We start from the raw sequence: 18,778 nt of genomic DNA on the forward strand, positions 1-18,778 counted from the left end.
AAGAACAATGTCAATCAAACCAATTGCAATTGCTCCACCACAGCCATCGACGCAAAGGGGTCAATCATCACATCTTTCATACGATGCAGTTAATGATCGATTGGCTTATGTTAATGGGAAATCAGTAATCATTCGATCAGCCGATTACAATTCCAACTCTCCAGTTGTTGTTTTTACCAAGCATATACATCCTACCACCGCGGTAAAATTCTCACCATCCGGGTTTTACGTAGCTTCAGGTGATGAGTCTGGACAAGTCAAAATCTGGGATGCTGCACCAAAGAAAGGGGACGATGATGTATTTGAGCCCCCTATCATAAAGAGTGAATTCCAGGTCATGTCGGGTCCAATCAGATCGATAGCTTGGGATGCAGATAATGCTAGAATCATAGCAGTCGGTCAGGGAAAAGAAAAGTTTGGGCATGCTTTTTCTTGGGATTCAGGTAATTCAATTGGTGATATTCAGGGCCATAGTTCCACAATAAATGCCGTCGATATCAAGCCACAAAGGCCTTATAGAGCTGCTACTGTAAGTGATGACTTTGCAATGGTTTTTTTCCAAGGTCCACCATTCAAGTTTGACAAAAGCTTGCGAGGAAATCACACAAACTCAGTTCGTGATGTCAAGTTTAGCCCAGATGGAAATTTTTTGGTTTCGGTTGGGTCTGATAGGGCTATTTGTATCTACCAAGGTAAAACTGGTGAATTTATCAAGAAAATTGAAAATGGTCATGATGGAGGTATTTTCGCTGTTGCATGGACTCTGGACTCTGAGAAATTCGTTACTGCATCTGCTGATGGGTCGATTAAAACTTGGAGTGTGAATGATGGACTTATACAGACTCTTAAAGCTACCGAAAAGCCATCGATTTTTCAACAGTTGGTGGGCTTGGCAGTGACAAAAGAGTACATAATAAGTTTGACCTATGGTGGTGAATTGGAGTACTTTAAAGACGGTGAGCTTGTTCAAGTGGTACAGGGTCACCAAGCCCCCATAACCAAGTTAGCTATCTCTGGAAAGATCCTATATAGTGGAGGATCGGACGGGAAGTTGTACAAGAGCGAGATAGAACCAAAGGGATTGAAACCAAACCCAACAAGACAGGGTAAGGATGGAGATGAGCATAGTAACTATGTGGTTGATTTATTGACGGTGGACGAATCTTTGTACTCCATAGGTTGGGATGATGCAATTAAGAGATGGAAGGATGGGAAAGTGGTATCCTCTGCCAAATTGCCCTCGCAACCAAAACAGTTGAGCAAAATTGGTGACAACATCGTTGTCCTTCTCGAATCTGATTTACAATTGTACAGCAAGGATCTCGAATTGGTATCCTCATTGGACCTTGGTTTTTCCAGCACAAACGTGGCGCCTTTATCAAAAACAATCTTGATGGTTACGAATGTTTCCAAGAACACCATTGTTGGAATTGAGATAGAGGCGGGGAACAAACTCTCAGTCACCTCCCAACAGTTCCCCACATTAAGAACTCCACCAACTTTAATAAGAGTATCACCCGATGGGGAGCACTTTGCTGTAGCTGATTCGTCCGGGAAATACACTTTGTTCAAACTGGATGGGTCTGTAGTTTCGACGAGATGGGCTTTCCACACTAGTAAGGTGTATGACGCCCAGTGGTCTCCAGATTCCAAACTTTTGTTGAGTGGAGGACTTGATTGTGGTTTGTTACTATACTCAGTAGACAAGCCATCCAAGGTTGTCAAGTTTCCCCTTGCACATGCTTCTGGAGTAACAAGCTTAACGTGGCTGGATTATGATAATGAAAAGCAAACGGGCCAGTTTGTTTCTTCAGGTTTAGATGGCACCATTAGACAATGGGAGTTAAATAGATAATTCATTTTATAGATGAAAAACCCAAAAGTGTGTAAACTAAGATTAAAAAAATAAAGTGTAGGGTTTAAATTGTTGGTGCACCTTGCGCGTCTCTTACGTAACCAGTCCCTATCCAAAACTACAAATGTCAACTAAAGAATACATAACCTTGATCATAGATGCATCAAAATTAATGGAAGCCAAACTGGTTGCAAGTCAGGATGCGACGGATTTTCAATTGGCATTGAAGTTCGCTATAGATATGTTGAGTAAACAATTATTGAGAAACCGCAAACTGGATCGCTACTCAATCCTCATATACACACCAACTGATGTTCAATTCGTATACTATAACGAGCCTGTTTCACTTTCTAGAGTGAGGGAATTCTATGACATGGCAATCAAAACACATGATAATGCTGTAGACTCACCTGGCGATTATTGCATTCTAGATGCTTTGGCAGAGGCGTTGCAGAGTCAAATTGCAAACAAATTCGTTCGAAGTATTTACATTGTGACCAATGGAGCTGGCACTATCAGCGATGCTAATACGGACTTGGATAAATTGAAAAACATAGCCGAGAGTTACCCTGTGATCACGAACTTGTTGTTGCTCAACAATGAGCACAATGCAGAGACTAAAAGCTATTTCGAGAATTTGGCAGCAATGTTTGACGGAAGGCTCCGCATTTCTGATTTTGAAGCTTTCACATCAAGTGGTCCGCCTTTGAAGTTGATTGGTCCTCGTTGTATGACTGATTGCTCGCTATCCTTCATTCAAGGTGGATTACAAGGTGAAGGCATACACCTCAATGTTCAAGTGTATCCGGCAATCCGAGCCCAGAGTCAAGTTCTGGGTCATGAGTTTATACAAGACCCCAAAACAAAAGACGTGACTCGTGTGAAAAGAAGCACCAAGTACTATATCAAAGAAAACACGGACATTTCAGACGAGATCTTTGTTTCAACCAGGGTCAATAACAAATCGAGCGATTTAGAGAATGATAAAGAATACGTTAAAGACTCAGAATATATGTATGGCTTCAAGTATTCGCAAAGGAACGTGGTTGCATTGTTACCAGAGTTGGAAGAAGCAGCAACATTGGAAACATCACCAGGGATCAACATTATGGGATTCATTGACAGAAAACATTTACCCGTTGCCTATTTAACAGATGAGCCGTCTTATGTTATCCCAAGTGTAAAATCTGAAGCACACAACAAAGTAGCATTCAATTCCCTTGTGCAGGCATTGATTGAATTACAGTCTGTGTCTATCGTACGGTATGTGCAAAAGGAAACAGATGAAGTACAGATTTGCTGTGCACTTCCACAAAGATTTCGGGTGGGAGAAAAATGGGGGTACGGTTTTGTCCTAAATCGATTGGCTATGAAAGAAGATGAAAAAATTGGCAGGTTTCCTGATCTCGAGTCACTGGGGCAAAATGCACTAGATTCTACGATGGAGACATTCGTGAGTGCAATGAAGTTGAGGAACGACGCGACTGAGCCGGATGTGTTGAATAATATAAAGATCGGCCTTTTAGAGTCAAAGTCAACGGCATCTTCCCCGCGGCAAAATTTCAATTTCACCTTGGAAGATATGCTCTTATCATCTTGTCCTGCAACAAAACGCTACAATCACTATATCGAGAAAATACTTTACAGTTCACTAAATGAGGCTTCGTTAACTGATTTTGTGAGTCAAGACCAATTTATTGAAAGATACCTCACGGGCGATGAGAAACAGACATTGCTCAACCTTGGTAACGTATTTGACGTGGAGGAAAATCTACTATACACTGACGATCACAAGAGTGCCAACTCCATTGAAGCCACCGTGAAATCGGTGTTTGACATTAATTTTACAACTCAATCGAAACCAAGCCGCAAGAAACGGAAAACAGACACTGTTTTCGGCATGGAAAACAATGATGAATTTGATGAATACTTTGATATAGATGAGATCTTAGCAGGGTGAATCCTTGTCAATACTTTATAATTTGAATAATCTGTTTCGCATGTCAGCTTCCCGATCTTTAGCTGACCTTTTTCTATGAGTGGTTGACGAGGAGCCGTCATCGCCAAAGCTACAAACAATTCGCTCGTGTACTTTTGATAGCCCTACCCTTTCTCTTTCCAGGTTAAGTATATCCCTAATATTCAGTTCGCTTGCTTCTCTGATCGCCTCTAGATCAAACAATGCACGATACTTTTTTGTTTTTCCTTGTTTCCAAAGATTAATCCAATGGGTTGCGGCTCCCAATTCATCATAACTCCCATCTTGCTTCAATGTGTTCCTCTGTTTGCAAATATGATACATCAATTCGTAAATGTCATTTGTTGGATGCAGCATATAATCTCCATAAAGTTTACCCAGACTGTCCTGTAAGTTCAATAAGAATAACAAGTAATCTGCCAAAACAACAGGATCTATGAATGAATCGTGGATACAACCAACCAAGCCTAAACTTAGCATTGTTTCGGGGCTTTTCACAGTAGGTAAAAAAATGCCAGGGGTATCATACACCATAATATCGGGATCTCGCGATAGTCTTATAATTTCACTTGTTGATCTTGTAACTCCAGGCTGTCCACCAGTTTTGGCGACTTTTCTAACCTTTGTTGACACCGAGTCTCTATTGTCTCTCCCTAGGCCAACTTGACGCATGGTATTTACTAATGTTGATTTTCCAACGTTTGGCATTCCGATAATCATGGACCTCAACCCTAATGGAGGTTTATTCTCAAAGCTTTCATATATTTGAGTCATCTTATTTATTATTCGCTTGCAATCACCGCGATGACGACAATCAATAAACATAAACTCTTCATTCTTTGAATTGTGCCATTTCTTAAGTAGATCAGGTTTCAAAATGGACAAGTCCTTTTTACTGTAAAGTATGAGCTTACGTTTAGTTGATAATAGTTTGTCAAATAGCACATTCGTGGTAGCTAAGGGGGCTCGACAATCTCGAACTTCTAATATTAGATCCAACTGAGGCGCGAGATGTCCCACTTTTGACAAAGCTTTTTGATGGTGGCCCTTGAAGTTGGATAAAGGGATATTATAGTTTGGGAATACGCTCCTGGGAGTAAATTTTGACATGTTGTTGGGTAATGTAATTAACAAGAGGTTGCAAAATGGGGAATACTTATTTGGTTCCAATATCTTTTTTTTTTAAAAATTTCGCAAAATTTTTTTAGGCAAGCCCCTCATTAAGGGATCATCAATGCCTTTGGTAATTTTCGCAGGCTTCCCATGCTCAGGGAAAACTACATGGGCTAATGAACTTCGAAAGGGGTTAGAAAAGAGGATTGATTTAGCTAAGCAGAACCTGGAGTCGGGACACAATTATACAATTTCCTACCATTCGGATCAGACATTAGGCATCGGTCGTGATACTTATGAAGATTCGAATAAAGAAAAGTTGGCTAGAGGATCACAGATATCGTTTGTAAAGAGGGACATCTCTAAGACTAACATTGTCATCCTTGACTCAATGGCATACATAAAGGGATTTCGTTATCAACTATATTGTGAGTCGAAGGGAATGGCTACTCCTCATTGCGTTATTCAAGTGACGGCGCCTATCGAACAGTGTCTTGAGTGGAACGAAAAACTACCACCAGAAGATCAGTGGAGTCCAGTATTGATGAAGCAATTGCTGATGAGGTACGAGGAACCAAACAGCAATACCAGATGGGACTCGCCGTTATTTGAGGTTTTGTCGGGTCACGCTGACGAAAAGTTACCGATTGATGATATATGGAATGCTTTAGTTTTGAAGAATGCACCAACGCCTAACGCAGCTACCACTATACAATCCACCTCAAACAATTCTTTTCTCCAAGAGTTGGATAGAAAAACGCACGAAGTTGTCACACAGATTCTTCAGCAACAACAGCTTACAAATGGTGCTGTTGTTGTTAACGAGTTTGTGGTGGAAATTCCGATGGGAACAGTGAGTACTGCACAATTACAAAGAATAAGAAGATCCTTCATTAGTCTCAACAGAATGAGAACAATAGAAGCTGACCGAATAATACCTTTATTCGTGGAATATATAAATAGAAGTCTAAATAATGACGATTAAATCACCTTTTCCTTTGTGTCTTCCATTTGAAATACGTTTTACCGTTTACGTCAACTATTTTCTTTTTATCTCCCTTCTTCATCTTTTCAATGTTTCGGCTCATTATATCCTCCACTTGATGCAACTCTTTTTCCTTCGCAATTGCTCTCTGGAGTTGTTTGAACAGTTTAAGTTTCTTTTCATCCAATTTATCCTTTTCATTCGCCTCAAAATTCAGTAAATTTATCAAGCCTGAGTTTGATTGTAATTGGTCTAATCGAAGTCTATTTTGTCTATTTTCAACTAAAGACTTGTCAGTGTTGAAGTACTCTTCAGGTTTGAAAGATTCCTTGCTCTTAGTTGAGTCCACAAAAACAGTGTGCTTACCTGATCCTTCAAAAAGCTTTCCATCCTGGAGACGTTTGATTTTATTTGATTCATGCAAGCGCATGGTTCGTATGTAGTTGATATCTTGGGTTTTCAATAACTTGGCTTGGTCCACGCTTAATACTTCGCTATCTCTGTCAGATATAAGAATTCCCTTGTCATCTGTTCGCTTCTTGGTCATAGCATGGTAATACTCATCTGGATTATGAGATTTGGCTTTCTCTTTTAATGCTTTGAGCGCAGCTTGCTTCTTGTGATAATCTGCTGCTCTTAGCCTGTAATCTTTCTTCTTCTCAAGCAAGCCATATTTCGCTCTACTTGATTTCTGGGATCTCTCCCTATGCTGCTTTTTCTGTACGTTGTGGACTAACTTGGCCATAGGTAATGATTGTGATGAGATTAGATGAGCTTTGCAAAAAATTACTGTGTGGCAACTTTTCAAACCATTTTTTTTTCTCTTCACAGCTCTCCAATTCCAACTTGTTTAGTAACTTCAAGCATGTCCTTGAGATTGGCACTGTCAGCACAGTGCATTAAGGACTGTATATCTTTTGGTTCTGCTGTCAGAATTTATCGTATTAATTACTTCTCCACTTCATTAAAGCTACCACAATCTGATACAAGTGGAGAAAGCACAACCCCATGGTATTTGAGAAAAGATAATACGTCAAAGTTGGAGCCTCTCACTCACGAAAAGTTTCCAGAACTACCTAATGATGCTCCTGAAAGTGTGGGAAATCTTGTTGAGTTGCTCGTGAAGAAATATGGGCTCACTAACTTGAAAATATATGACTTGGCGTCTCTTCCGTTGGATCATCCAAAGCATGTGGATGAACATTCTTCGGAAAGATTCACCATCCTCGCCTCGGGTAAGTCAGAGAAACACATATACAAAGCCTCATACGAGTTGAAACAGCATATAAAGCACGAATTTGGCTATTTGCCACGTCTTGAAGGTATGACGTCAAACTCTATAAGTTCTAGAACCCGTCGAAGACTAGCAAAAAGAGCTAGACAAGGTCCACCCGCAACCCATAACGATTTTGGTATTGGTGCCAACCTGTGGGTAAGGTGTGAATTGGGCGTCGGCGGGGCAGTGGTGCATATCTTAAGTGATGACCGTAGGTTGGAGTTGAATTTGGAATCTTTATATGAGGAAGATGCGCCTGAACAAAATTTTGTTCCTGAGCCACCTAGGCGAAGCTATGAAGATACAGAGAGTGTCTTTTATGGCTTGCGCAAGCATCTTCACACATCCTCGATGCTTCACAACGTTGCTGCTTTGCGTTCAATCGCAAAAGATTGTACAGGGGAAAGGTCAGAGAGAAGCCTTGCACAGTACAAAAATAGCTTTGATTCAAAGTTTGCAGGTTTCACAATAGATGAATGGTCTGAGAAATTTGCGTTTTACAAAACGTTGCACCTTGAAAATCCACATCTTGTGACGTTCACTGATGTTGAGCAATGCCTATTGAGTAAACACTCTTGCTTAAAGTTATTGGGTGAAGCGGCTGATTGGAACCAAGAGATAGTGCATGATGTGATAAAATACATGGAGCTATTGCTAGATACGAGAGAGTCCATTACAGGAACTGAAAAATTTGAAAGACTTTCCATCTTTATTTCCAATATCACCGCTTTTTCAAGAGACGAGATTCATTTCTTTGCGGTGGACAAGTTTCAAGCCCTATTGTGGTCGTTGACAAGTGATGAGTATCTTCCAATCGATGCTGCGCGTTTGCATTCCATTTTGCGGACTGGAGAAGGTTTATTACCAGAAACGCACCCCATCGCACAAGACCCGAAAGCTGCGCAAAATGTGAGAGAGCTTATAAGAAGTATAAACTTCTCCAAGCGTGGAGCTGTTCCATTATGGCTTCGAGAACAAATGTTATATACATATGCAAGTACAAGGAATTGGAGTTACTTTTGGAAAGAGTGGGATATGATTCAACAGAGCTTAAATACCGCGTCGCAACTTTTGCATATGCAAACAAAAGTCATCATTCTTCTAGCAGTCATCAATGATAAGATAGCATTGCGTGACTTTTTCTGTAAATTTTGGGACAAAGGAAGCAGTTTTTCATTTATGGATCAATGGGAAAAGGTTGGCGCTCTGTTAGACACGAAACAAGAGAAGATTGCTTTGAAGAAAGCATTAAATATGATTCAATCAAATCATGGCTCTAGTTCTTGGTTTGAAAATGCTCGTATTTTCGCTACCACTTTGTAAATAGAGAAATTCCACAAATAGAAATCATAAGTGTATTTTTGTTTTGAACATAACGCGTTTTAAAGCAACACTCTCTTCAATGAGTGAAGCCATTCTAAAACTTAAGCAGCAAATTAAGGATTGGGAACATGGATTCAAAGTGCAGCATGGTAGACTACCTTTGAAACTGGATGTCAATGAAAATCTTGAGATCAAAGCTTTGTACTCAAAGTACAGGTCCTTGAAACTGAACAAACATACAGTCAGTGATAAAGCCAAGTCAACGAACCAAGACAATGAGACTGAGAAAGAGAATGCTCTTCCGACTCCTAGCGGAGAGCTTGGGCCAACGCCACAAGCAAACGGGAGAGTTTTATCCATATTCGACTATAAATTGACCCCACCAGAGTCATCTCCCTTGAAAAACAAATCAAGAAATGCCCCTAATACTAATCACGACCTCGACTCAGTTGTCATCGATTCCACACCCGTTAAAGCAAGGAGAAGGCTATCTTTTTCCACTCCAACAAAGGGGTCTTTAGAAGCCACGCCAATTACGATCACAAAGAAGCTTCAACAAGCAGCAGAAACCCCACGTTATCTCAAGTCATCTACAATCCCCACTTTTGCTGGAAATGCTATAGACTTCCTGGTGTCACCATCGCCTTTAAAGCCAAATAGGATGGGTAGAAAATTAATGGATGTATACAATATGTCGATAAAAGAAGTGGATGATATCAATGCGGAAGAGTTCATAGACGTACAGGAGGAAGAGGAGTCTGAGATCCCCTTGTCTATGAATGAACCCATTTTAAAGAGAAAAACTCAAAAGCGACAAACAAGAAGGTCTAAAATGGCACCGAGGCCAACTAATGAGACTAATTCTTTGGACAAAGTTGACGTTCAACAGAGGATAGACAAATTAGACGACAAAGAGAGAGCAGCGTTGGCCGCTTATATGAACTCAGAGAGTGAATCTGAATCTGAATCAGAAAAAGACCACACTCATGGAAGTCCCGTCAAGAAAACTAGAAAACCTATCGCACAAAACTACAAGAGGCTCAAAATAAATGATCCAAGATCGCGGAGGTTTAAACAAAGAATGAGGAGATAAATGTGCATTCTATATCATTGTTGCTATCAACTCCGAAGTGTCTCTGTTTGTCTCAAACTGCACCCTAGATTTTGTCTCTTGCTTGGCATCTTTATTTGTTGCCAGTTGGCCATCAGAACTAGAAAAATATATTGGTTTTCCCCATTTAGTCTTATCATGATCGTAGTCCCAAATTGAATCGCTCTTATCTTGTATCCTTTTAGAGTTTTGAATATCATCAATCAACTCTAGCTCATCTTGCGCGGCTTCCTCTTTAACAGGTGCGTATTTTTCAACCATTACAACCTTACCATTCTTAATGACCATTTCCACCTGTTTCTCACCTCGTTTCTGACGATCTTTCTCCTTCTTTTCCTCTCTAGCTAGTCTCTGTTTTCTCTTCAAATTAAGAGCGCGCTCCTCGGGAGAAAGCCATATTGACTGAGTTGGCATCTCAAAATCTGACGCATTATCGATAATCCTTGTTCTCTCTGCACCTGTTTCTTGAAAATTCAATAACGTTTCGAGTCTTTCCCTTGCGTTTGCTAAATCTGGATCTTGTTGAGAATTAATTTCAGGTTCGAATACAACCTCCGGGGTAGTAGCCTCAGTTGGTTGATCTCTTTTCTTCATTTCCTTCTCGGCTAATTTGAATGCTCTATCTTGTGCCTCCCAAAATTTCTCCCCAGGATTCATCTTGACAACGATTTTCTTTTTGGGTTTTGATTGCGCTGGAGTTTCAACTTGTTGCTCTCGATTTAGTAGCTCCTTCTTTTCATTACGCAAAACCTGTATGATCGCATCCTTCTCACCAACTGGCATTAAATCTGTCCCGCAAAACGAGCATGGTTGTAAACCTTCTTTAGTACATATTATCTTACCACAGCTTAAGCAATTAGGAGCAATTTCAAACAAAGGATGTTTGCGGGCCATACAATTGCAAACTCTCCGAGAGTCAGGTTGATTATTGTCGATTAATTCTAAATCATACAACGCCGATTCAATATCTTGTAAGTTTGTTACGTTCTTCTTGCTAGACCTTTTTTCTGGGTTGCTTTTCTCTTTGAGAAGCTGTGAAGTTGTGGTGGAACCTTTTAGCGACATCTCTTATACTTTAATTGTGGATGGGTTTTGATCATCACATCGAAGTGGGAAGAAAGAAAAAGCAACATCGACTTCTCAACAAAAAATATTATTTTGTAACGGATACGAACTCATCATCATACCACTACGTCATAAACATGTCAACAAATATTGCCAATCATAAGCCCGCTCTGATTACAGCCTTGTGCAAAGAAATTGCGATATTGAAGGAAGAGGTACAAGGGCAACAGAGCTCGGGAGCTTCGAAAAAGAAGATTAAGAAGATGAATAAAACTAAGAATAAGAATAAGGTAAGGAAGACACAGCATGGGAAACGATCATTCACGAAATCGTCACTCGTAAAGAGCAAAAGTGTGCCAAACTCCCATTCTCCTACTGGAGATGTTGAGGGTGGCACATCTAGCCCTCGATCTGAGCAGTTGTATCGTCAATCAGATGACGGAAAATCTATAATTAACGTCAACATTTTTAGGAACGAGTTGATCAAGATTAGACAAGTATCATCCTTTGGACTACCATATGGGGAGCAAATGGAGGAGGTCAAAGCTATCGACAAGTTGAAGAAGAAACTATCAAAGTATAAGGCCAAGAATGCCATGTGTGATCGAGTTTTGATCAATGGAGAGAAGTATTCGGTTGTTGCTAATGGCTATATTCTTTCACCCTTGATTTACTACAAAAATGCTGGGGATACTATAACCTGGAATGGCCAGTTGTATGAAGTGACAAACTCTGGTTATTACACATCACAACATGGTTCAAGAGTGTATGTATATTGACTACTGCATGTCATAAGTCACCATACTAACCCAATTTCAGTAATGATAGAGTCAACTGTCACTACTTCACATCATTAGGTACGTATTACAAGCTTAAACAGATGAAACATGTTTACTAACATGAAGCCCCCTTATTTTTTGTTGATCCTTTTTAAATTGTTTAGGATTTTGTGAAAAAGGTTCAAACTGCCCATATGTACATAACAAGAAAAAGATTCGGATTTGTCCGTACTACTTGAATGGTTATTGTGCAGACAGCAATTGTCTTTTGAGCCATACTCCAAATTGCCACAATACCCCTTTATGTTATTTCAACTTGGAGAATAGATGTACCAAATCTCAATGCAGGTACAGTCACTTGGTTCCGGAACATTATGGAGATAAAAAGTATGAGATAAGTATATGCAGACCATTTTCGGTGGGACACTGGTGTCCACGGGGTAGAAATTGCCCGTTTTTACATGTTTGGAACTGTCCCGATTACGAAGAAGAGTTGGCATGTCCTAGAGGCGATTACTGTTCCTTGAACCATCTTTTCACATTAAGCATGCAGGACGGGATTACTACGAAACCGAATAAATATATTCGGGAACAAACTCTAGTGGAGGGAGATGAAGAGGAATCGGTGCTTCCGACGCCTAAAATTAGGATCAGTAGCTATACTGTTGATCCAAGCGTGTTGCTTGCCACTGATACTCGCGGAAATTACCAACATTACATTGATCAGATACCGCATAATGATAGGGACATTGAACCAGCTCCATCTACGCAATTTTTAATTGAAATTTCTTCTGATGAGGAACATTTTTTTGAGTCAGACGATGAGGAAACCAAGGTGAAAAAGGAAAAGGATTATGATGGAAATTTTGTAGAGTTTTTTTAATCAGAATATGTTTTCAATAAGTATATACGGATATAGATACTTTCAGTAATATACGTGGTTTTCTCTTTTGTTTTAAAATTTTGACACTGTTATTTGTGTTACATGTTTAGCGGTTCTGTATAGAATGAAATTTCTGATAACGAAATGTGTTGCAAATTTACCAAACACTTTCCACCACATAAACAATTTGCATTAACACCATCAGTTCTTGACGTGTATGGACTTAATCTAAACCTCCATTTGAATTAAAACCTTCTGTCACTATCTTCCGCTTCACGCAATGCCAAACATGGCTCTTTCATATTATAACGATTCACCTCCAAAGCATGTCACAGTTCATTCATACCAACAACGATACCAGATAATCAGCAGTCTAGGAAACGGTAGTTTTGGTACTGTTGAGCTAGCCAGAATCAAATTCCCCAAGGAAGAATTGCTCCACGCACATATGCACAAATCAGGGACAATGTTGTATCCACTTGAAGATTCAAAACGCAACACATCAAACCTAGTTGCAATTAAAACCATGAAGAAAAAGCTTCCATCTTTGCATGATTATGCCAAAGTGAAAGAAATCAAATTCATTTCAAGTGTTCCTTCTCATCCCAATTTGGTGCAGATATTTGAAATCTTTATTGACGATTTAGATCATCACTTGCACATCACTATGGAGGCGCTCAATCAAAACTTGTACCAGCTAATAAAATCCAGAAAGGGCACTAGATTTTCGTCAATGACTTTACGGAGCATATTATCGCAATTATTGCAAGCCATCAAGCATATTCATCATCATCAATATTTTCATCGCGATGTCAAGCCTGAAAACATTTTAGTTATTCCAACCTCTCATTATTATGGATCCAAGGATTCGGTGCCTTCTTACAGACGAAATGACAATTTCATCATCAAGTTGGGAGACTACGGTTTGGCTCGTCATGTGAATACAATGAGACCTTACACAGGTTATGTTTCAACTAGGTGGTACCGATCTCCCGAAATATTATTGAGGCAAAGCAAGTACGATTGTGGAATTGATATTTGGGCCTATGGAGCAGTTGCTGCCGAAATTATCAATTTCGCTCCATTGTTTCCTGGTGCTAATGAAGTCGATATGCTTTGTAAGATTATCCAAACGTTGGGAAGCCCAACAATTCCTGGTAACCTAGCGCAGGAGTATTGGGTTCCAGTAGGAGGATGTTGGCCACAAGCTGCAACATTGAGTCATGCACTTGGGCATCTGTTGCCGTTCGATCGAGGTCTTACCCGTACACAAATTCTTCCCGACGCTGGACGTGAGCTATGCGAAGTCGTTATGTCGTGCTTGCAATGGAGTCCAGAGCAGAGACCGACCGCTCAAGACCTAGCATGTTCTAAGTATTTTTCTGAATAGTAGCTCTTCCCTTGTGTATATACTTTGCTTAATAGAACCAGAACGAAGAAAAAGATGATAAAAAGAAGAAACTGAATGAGAAGGCGCTACCGAAAGGGAAATTGCGCCGACTGGTGTCTCGATAAAGTGTATTTCTACAATAAAGGTTTATAAGTTTAGGCTTTGTCTTTCACTATCTCAAGAAAGGTGCCTTCGACTTCCTCAACTTCGAGGAACATTTATTGGGGCGCATATTTCTACACAGAAATTGCTTCCCCACAAAAATGCATGAATGCGAGATCCTCTTTTTTTCTCTTTTTGGATCCAGGGAATCGGAGGGCGGGCGGCGCTAAAAAAAAAGACCCCAAAAAGTTTTATATAAACTCGTAAATTTTATCCCCAACTTTATCAATGACCAGATAATACACCCCAAATCATATTTGCAATATTCGATGTGTATCACTATAGCCACTACAAACCACCCTGAGTACCCATTTATACTTCTTTCAAATAGGGATGAGTTCTTTAGAAGACCGACCAAGCCTGCTGAATTTAGGCAGATCTCCAACAACACAAAAGTGTTGGCTCCGCTAGATCTTGCCAGACCTGAACATGGGACATGGATTGGAGTGACGACATCAGGGAAAATTGCAGTATTGGTAAACTACCGTGATATGGACACCGAGAGTATGTATTACACAATGATACATTTATGAAGTTGTGATTTACTAACACATGAGAATAGGTACCATGAAACAGGTGTCAAGAGGGGTTTTGCCCTTGAATTATTTGGAGACGACAAAAACAGATGACGAATGGAGAGATAGTTTTTCAGCAAACATTCAGAATGGCAACGCGTCCCTTGATTTGAAGAATATCGGGGGGTTCACATTATTGTATGGTTCGTTACGGGTTGATGAAAAAAACGGTATCGACCACTTGAATATCTTGAGTAATAAAGGGCACCATGGACGAGTGTTTGAAAGGGAATGTCTGCTGCAAGATATGGCAAATCCTGATCGTTTTGCGACAAAGACCACATTCGGCATGTCCAATTCCTTGTACAACGATCCTTGGAAAAAGGTTGACCTTGGTGAGCAAATGCTTGAGAAGGTAATTGATGCTTCAGTTGAGAATAACTGTACCCAAGACCAACTTGTGGAGGACTGCTTTAAATTACTAAGTCATGACACATATGAAAGATCCATTATGAAACAAAATGATTTTGACGTTAAGGTGATGGAGTTGAGGAATTCGATCTTTGTGCCACCGCTTAAACGTGAGGGTGCCGAAACTCATTTGGTTTCTATTGGTGACTACTACGGCACTAGAACGCAAACGATTATTTTGTTGGATAAGTTGGGCAATTTGAACTACTATGAACGAAATTTGCATTCATCAGATGTGCCAGAAACTGACAAACCATTGATTACGTCCAGGTATACATTTAATATATATGATGGCTAGTATATAGGGATTAAAAAAGAGGTTGAATAAAAATAGTGATGATCACCTTCTCTGAGGGCCCCGGGTTTAAGAAACAAGTGTTCAAGATAACTCCGTGATTGCGGAAAAAAAGAATAAAAGAAGAGCTTATTTCTGCGCAATTTTAAATATCAAACTCTGTTTGAATCAAAGTTCTTATTAAGTCAGCAACTCTTCTACAACAAAGTATGCCGTTTGAGTACCTAGACACCGAACCAAAGACCAGAGCCTATATCTCTCCGCGGAAAGAGTTCCTGTCGTCGTCGAACGATATCCTTATAATGATACCGGGAAATCCTGGCCTTGTTGGATATTATGTCACCTATCTTGACTATGTTCAACGTGCACTCCCCCAATTTGAAGTTTTTGGATTGGATTACTTGGGATTCACTAAGCAAAACACAAAACAGCAACATATTTTCAAAGTTGAGGAGCAAATCAACCACAAATATGTGGTAATCAAGGATAAAATCAAACAACAGCCTAATAAACCCAACTTGTATTTTTTATCTCATTCCTTGGGAGGATTTGTTACCCAAAGGACGATAAAGAAGCTTTTGGAAGATGAAGAGTTAAAAGACAAGTTTGAAATAAAGTTTAATGGAATGATTACACCAACAACAAATGATATCGCCGGGTCTGAATCAGGCACAAAGATGGTTAGATTGAACAACTCTAAATTGCCAATAGTTGGCATGGCAATGACTTTTAGCTCTTTGTGTTCATACATTCCTGAATCAGTGCAAAGGTACATTTTAACCCATCATTGGACAGCACCAAAACAAGTGATTGAAGAAGGGTCAGATCATGAAAATGTTGGGTTGGAACATTCATTACAAACAACAATGGAACTCATCAACACACCCAGCCTTGTCAACCAAGCATTGAACATGGCAAGGGACGAATTGGATGCGATTTCAAAGCTGGATGAAGTCAATGACTGGATATATGTCGATAATCAATATTCTTTTAAAAATTGGTGTTTCTTTGCTCAACTGGATCATTGGGTTTCTAATGAAACTAGGGATCATTTGATTTCGAAATATGGTCAACTGAATCCCAAAAGGAATAGGTTTGAAATTTGTGAAAATGTTGAGAATCCAATCAAGCACGCATTTGTGTTGAATCAAAGTAAAGAATTTGCTGAGATTACAATTGATAGAATTAAACAAGCAGAGAATTGTTGGGTTAAATCAGGATAGAATAGAAGTAGAAAAGAGTTCCGTTTCGTATTTGAATATATGAATTAAATTTTTGTGTAAAGTCATAGAAGAAGGGTGCTAGTTTGTGTTGTTGTGAATCATCACACGAGTAAGGTTTGACTCTCGGATTCTTGTATAAAAAAAAAAAAAAAAGTTGACTCAGAGTCATCCTCAGTCCAAATTTTTATGCATTAATTATGTGTGTTCGGGTGCAAATTGAGCTTTTCCACCCAACAAAACAAGAAGAAAAATAAATTAAATGGGAATCTTTTGCAACTTTCTTTACGGTTAACTGCAGCTAATAGTTACTCAAAGCAGCACGCACGATTCTCAAGCCCTAGAGAGAAGAATATATAAAGACTGATGGCAAGGACATTCTTTTGAAAACTTTTCCATTTTACTCATCAAAAACACAGACTATGACATCCAGTTCCGATCAAGGATCGAGACCCAAATCACTTGAAATTAATGAAATCCAAATCGATCATGACTATCAAGACTTGAACAACAATGAGTTGGACAAACATCAATTGGACAAGATTTACCGCAAGTTGGATTTCCGCATCATTCCAGCATTATGGTGTCTTTACTTTCTCACTTCGTTTGGATCAAATTGTTATGGGTTAACATTAACAATGAATGCTGAAGTTGGGCATTCGTTGGCTCAATCGTTGAACTTGAGCTCGAAACATACATCCACTGCTTCTGCTTTGTATTATGTTGGTTATATTATCTTTGATGTGCCCATGAATCTTGTCATGACCAAAGTCAGTCCTCAATCATGGTTAGCAAGGATCGTCATCACCGTGGGGTTGGTTTACACATGCTACTGTGCATTAAACAATGCCGGCGCTTTGATTGCAGTTAGATTCATTAGTGGTGTTGTTGGCGCAGGTACGTGGCCAGGAATGAGTTACTACGTTTCCCTCTGGTATCCCAATGATCGCGCCACTAGAAGAATTGGTTACTACTTTACTGCAGCACAAATCTCGGCAGCTGTTGCTGGTTTGGTGAGTGCTGGGTTCCAAAAGATTGATGGTAATCGAGGATATTATGGTTGGCAATGGATGTATTTGACTTATGGATCAATTACTATGGCTGTGGGGGTATCTTTACTCTGGTGGTTACCCGATAGACCATTCAATGTTGTTAAACAGTCGGAAAATAAGATTAAAAAAGTGTACAATCGATACTTTACCCCATCGCATCCCTTGAATACCACCGAGAGGGATTTGCATAGAAAAGATATTGAATACAGATACAGATTGCTCAAATGGACTTGGAGAGACGTTGTCGCAATTATTACTGATTTGCGTATCTGGCCATTGATTATGATGTATTTTGGCGTTGTTGGTACTGGTTTTGGTTTGGCTGTATTTGGATCAACGATCATCAAGACCAATAACCCCAGCTTGACTTCTATTCAAGTTTCATTGTTGTATGCGCCAATTTGGTTGTTTGATTTAGGAGGTATATTGACACTTACCCCATTTGCTGATAGGTTCAAGAAATTCAGACCATTAATCTTTTGTGGAGCATGTGTCATTATAATTGTTGGTATGGTGGTTACCACATTTGCTCATGGTCCATGGAACAAGTATGCTGGATTGTTGATTGCTGGTTATGGATTGGGACCAACGGTGCCAATTTGTATGTCATGGTCTGCTGAAATTTTCTTCCCCAGATATGGAGATGTGGGAACTGCAGTGAGTGCAGCATTAGTTAGTGGATTGGGAAATTTGGGGTCCGTTACTGCTACTTACGCATTGTATTCAGGTTGGCCTGAAGATAGAGCCAGGTTGTATCGTAATTCCAACATGATGTTGGTATTGATCACTGGAGTTAGTATTATTGCTTGTGGTGTTTGTTATTTGATCAAGGATAAAGTTAGACAAGATATCCCAAATGTTGAAGACAAAGAGCAAGAAGTTATTGAGTATAATTAGGTGAGGTGTAAAGTAGGGACAACTTAACACCAAAATTTTAATATAGAAAATACTTAGGGTATCTTTCCATCCTTAAAACGAACAATGTAGATTTCTAATTGAAGACACTGTCGATTAGTTTATAACCCCAAATTGTGGTGTGTCGTGTCTCGTATCACTTGTTCTCGAAAAATGATGATGGATATGTCACGGAAATATGCGAAAGTGTGAATAGGAGCAATCTAAGAGATATAATGCTTTTTTTAGTTATTGCAACAATAACCGATTGCTATTTTTCATTGTTTTTGTGCTGCAGTTACATATCCGAAGTGCACTGGAAAAGAATAATCGTTGAACACGCACGACTTCTTAAAGGGGTCGTTGGCTAGTCAAACATTACGCTCTGAGTTGGGGATCGTGAGAGTTGAT

The 18,778-nt window shown here is 39.6% G+C and overlaps 13 protein-coding genes across 13 annotated transcripts; 10 read left to right on the forward strand and 3 right to left on the reverse strand. All coding sequences in view use genetic code 12, as the record gives it.

The window, feature by feature from the left end:
• Positions 1–7: 7 nt before the first annotated feature.
• CPAR2_802120 (uncharacterized protein) lies at positions 8–1,855 on the forward strand (the record flags this gene model as incomplete). Its single annotated transcript, XM_036808063.1, has 1 exon — positions 8–1,855. One exon carries the CDS (start codon positions 8–10, stop codon positions 1,853–1,855), a length of 1,848 nt encoding a protein of 615 aa, XP_036664837.1.
• A 124-nt stretch (positions 1,856–1,979) lies between these two features.
• Positions 1,980–3,815, forward strand: YKU80 (ATP-dependent DNA helicase; the record flags this gene model as incomplete). Its single annotated transcript, XM_036808064.1, has 1 exon — positions 1,980–3,815. One exon carries the CDS (start codon positions 1,980–1,982, stop codon positions 3,813–3,815), a length of 1,836 nt encoding a protein of 611 aa, XP_036664838.1.
• A 15-nt stretch (positions 3,816–3,830) lies between these two features.
• Positions 3,831–4,943, reverse strand: MTG1 (putative GTPase; the record flags this gene model as incomplete). The annotated part of the gene is made up of 1 exon (XM_036808065.1): positions 3,831–4,943. One exon carries the CDS (start codon positions 4,941–4,943, stop codon positions 3,831–3,833), a length of 1,113 nt encoding a protein of 370 aa, XP_036664839.1.
• Positions 4,944–5,067: 124 nt separating this feature from the next.
• On the forward strand, positions 5,068–5,931 carry KTI12 (Kti12p; the record flags this gene model as incomplete). Its single annotated transcript, XM_036808066.1, has 1 exon — positions 5,068–5,931. The coding sequence occupies one exon, from the start codon at positions 5,068–5,070 to the stop codon at positions 5,929–5,931; it is 864 nt and encodes a 287-aa protein (XP_036664840.1).
• Position 5,932: 1 nt separating this feature from the next.
• CPAR2_802160 (rRNA-processing protein) lies at positions 5,933–6,676 on the reverse strand (the record flags this gene model as incomplete). The annotated part of the gene is made up of 1 exon (XM_036808067.1): positions 5,933–6,676. The coding sequence occupies one exon, from the start codon at positions 6,674–6,676 to the stop codon at positions 5,933–5,935; it is 744 nt and encodes a 247-aa protein (XP_036664841.1).
• A 120-nt stretch (positions 6,677–6,796) lies between these two features.
• CPAR2_802170 (uncharacterized protein) lies at positions 6,797–8,530 on the forward strand (the record flags this gene model as incomplete). The annotated part of the gene is made up of 1 exon (XM_036808069.1): positions 6,797–8,530. The coding sequence occupies one exon, from the start codon at positions 6,797–6,799 to the stop codon at positions 8,528–8,530; it is 1,734 nt and encodes a 577-aa protein (XP_036664842.1).
• Positions 8,531–8,609: 79 nt separating this feature from the next.
• On the forward strand, positions 8,610–9,623 carry CPAR2_802180 (uncharacterized protein; the record flags this gene model as incomplete). The annotated part of the gene is made up of 1 exon (XM_036808070.1): positions 8,610–9,623. The coding sequence occupies one exon, from the start codon at positions 8,610–8,612 to the stop codon at positions 9,621–9,623; it is 1,014 nt and encodes a 337-aa protein (XP_036664843.1).
• Positions 9,624–9,632: 9 nt separating this feature from the next.
• CPAR2_802190 (uncharacterized protein) lies at positions 9,633–10,706 on the reverse strand (the record flags this gene model as incomplete). The annotated part of the gene is made up of 1 exon (XM_036808071.1): positions 9,633–10,706. The coding sequence occupies one exon, from the start codon at positions 10,704–10,706 to the stop codon at positions 9,633–9,635; it is 1,074 nt and encodes a 357-aa protein (XP_036664844.1).
• A 137-nt stretch (positions 10,707–10,843) lies between these two features.
• CPAR2_802200 (uncharacterized protein) lies at positions 10,844–12,368 on the forward strand (the record flags this gene model as incomplete). The annotated part of the gene is made up of 3 exons (XM_036808072.1): positions 10,844–11,472; positions 11,526–11,563; positions 11,650–12,368. The coding sequence occupies 3 exons, from the start codon at positions 10,844–10,846 to the stop codon at positions 12,366–12,368; spliced, it is 1,386 nt and encodes a 461-aa protein (XP_036664845.1).
• Positions 12,369–12,657: 289 nt separating this feature from the next.
• Positions 12,658–13,758, forward strand: IME2 (protein kinase; the record flags this gene model as incomplete). Its single annotated transcript, XM_036808073.1, has 1 exon — positions 12,658–13,758. One exon carries the CDS (start codon positions 12,658–12,660, stop codon positions 13,756–13,758), a length of 1,101 nt encoding a protein of 366 aa, XP_036664846.1.
• Positions 13,759–14,189: 431 nt separating this feature from the next.
• CPAR2_802220 (uncharacterized protein) lies at positions 14,190–15,204 on the forward strand (the record flags this gene model as incomplete). The annotated part of the gene is made up of 2 exons (XM_036808074.1): positions 14,190–14,424; positions 14,483–15,204. The coding sequence occupies 2 exons, from the start codon at positions 14,190–14,192 to the stop codon at positions 15,202–15,204; spliced, it is 957 nt and encodes a 318-aa protein (XP_036664847.1).
• A 206-nt stretch (positions 15,205–15,410) lies between these two features.
• On the forward strand, positions 15,411–16,424 carry CPAR2_802230 (uncharacterized protein; the record flags this gene model as incomplete). Its single annotated transcript, XM_036808075.1, has 1 exon — positions 15,411–16,424. The coding sequence occupies one exon, from the start codon at positions 15,411–15,413 to the stop codon at positions 16,422–16,424; it is 1,014 nt and encodes a 337-aa protein (XP_036664848.1).
• A 419-nt stretch (positions 16,425–16,843) lies between these two features.
• Positions 16,844–18,370, forward strand: CPAR2_802240 (uncharacterized protein; the record flags this gene model as incomplete). The annotated part of the gene is made up of 1 exon (XM_036808076.1): positions 16,844–18,370. The coding sequence occupies one exon, from the start codon at positions 16,844–16,846 to the stop codon at positions 18,368–18,370; it is 1,527 nt and encodes a 508-aa protein (XP_036664849.1).
• Positions 18,371–18,778: the final 408 nt, after the last annotated feature.

This window comes from Candida parapsilosis, contig 005807 (assembly GCF_000182765.1).
Source record: "Candida parapsilosis strain CDC317 annotated contig 005807".
NCBI classification, from domain to species: domain Eukaryota; kingdom Fungi; phylum Ascomycota; class Pichiomycetes; order Serinales; family Debaryomycetaceae; genus Lodderomyces; species Lodderomyces parapsilosis.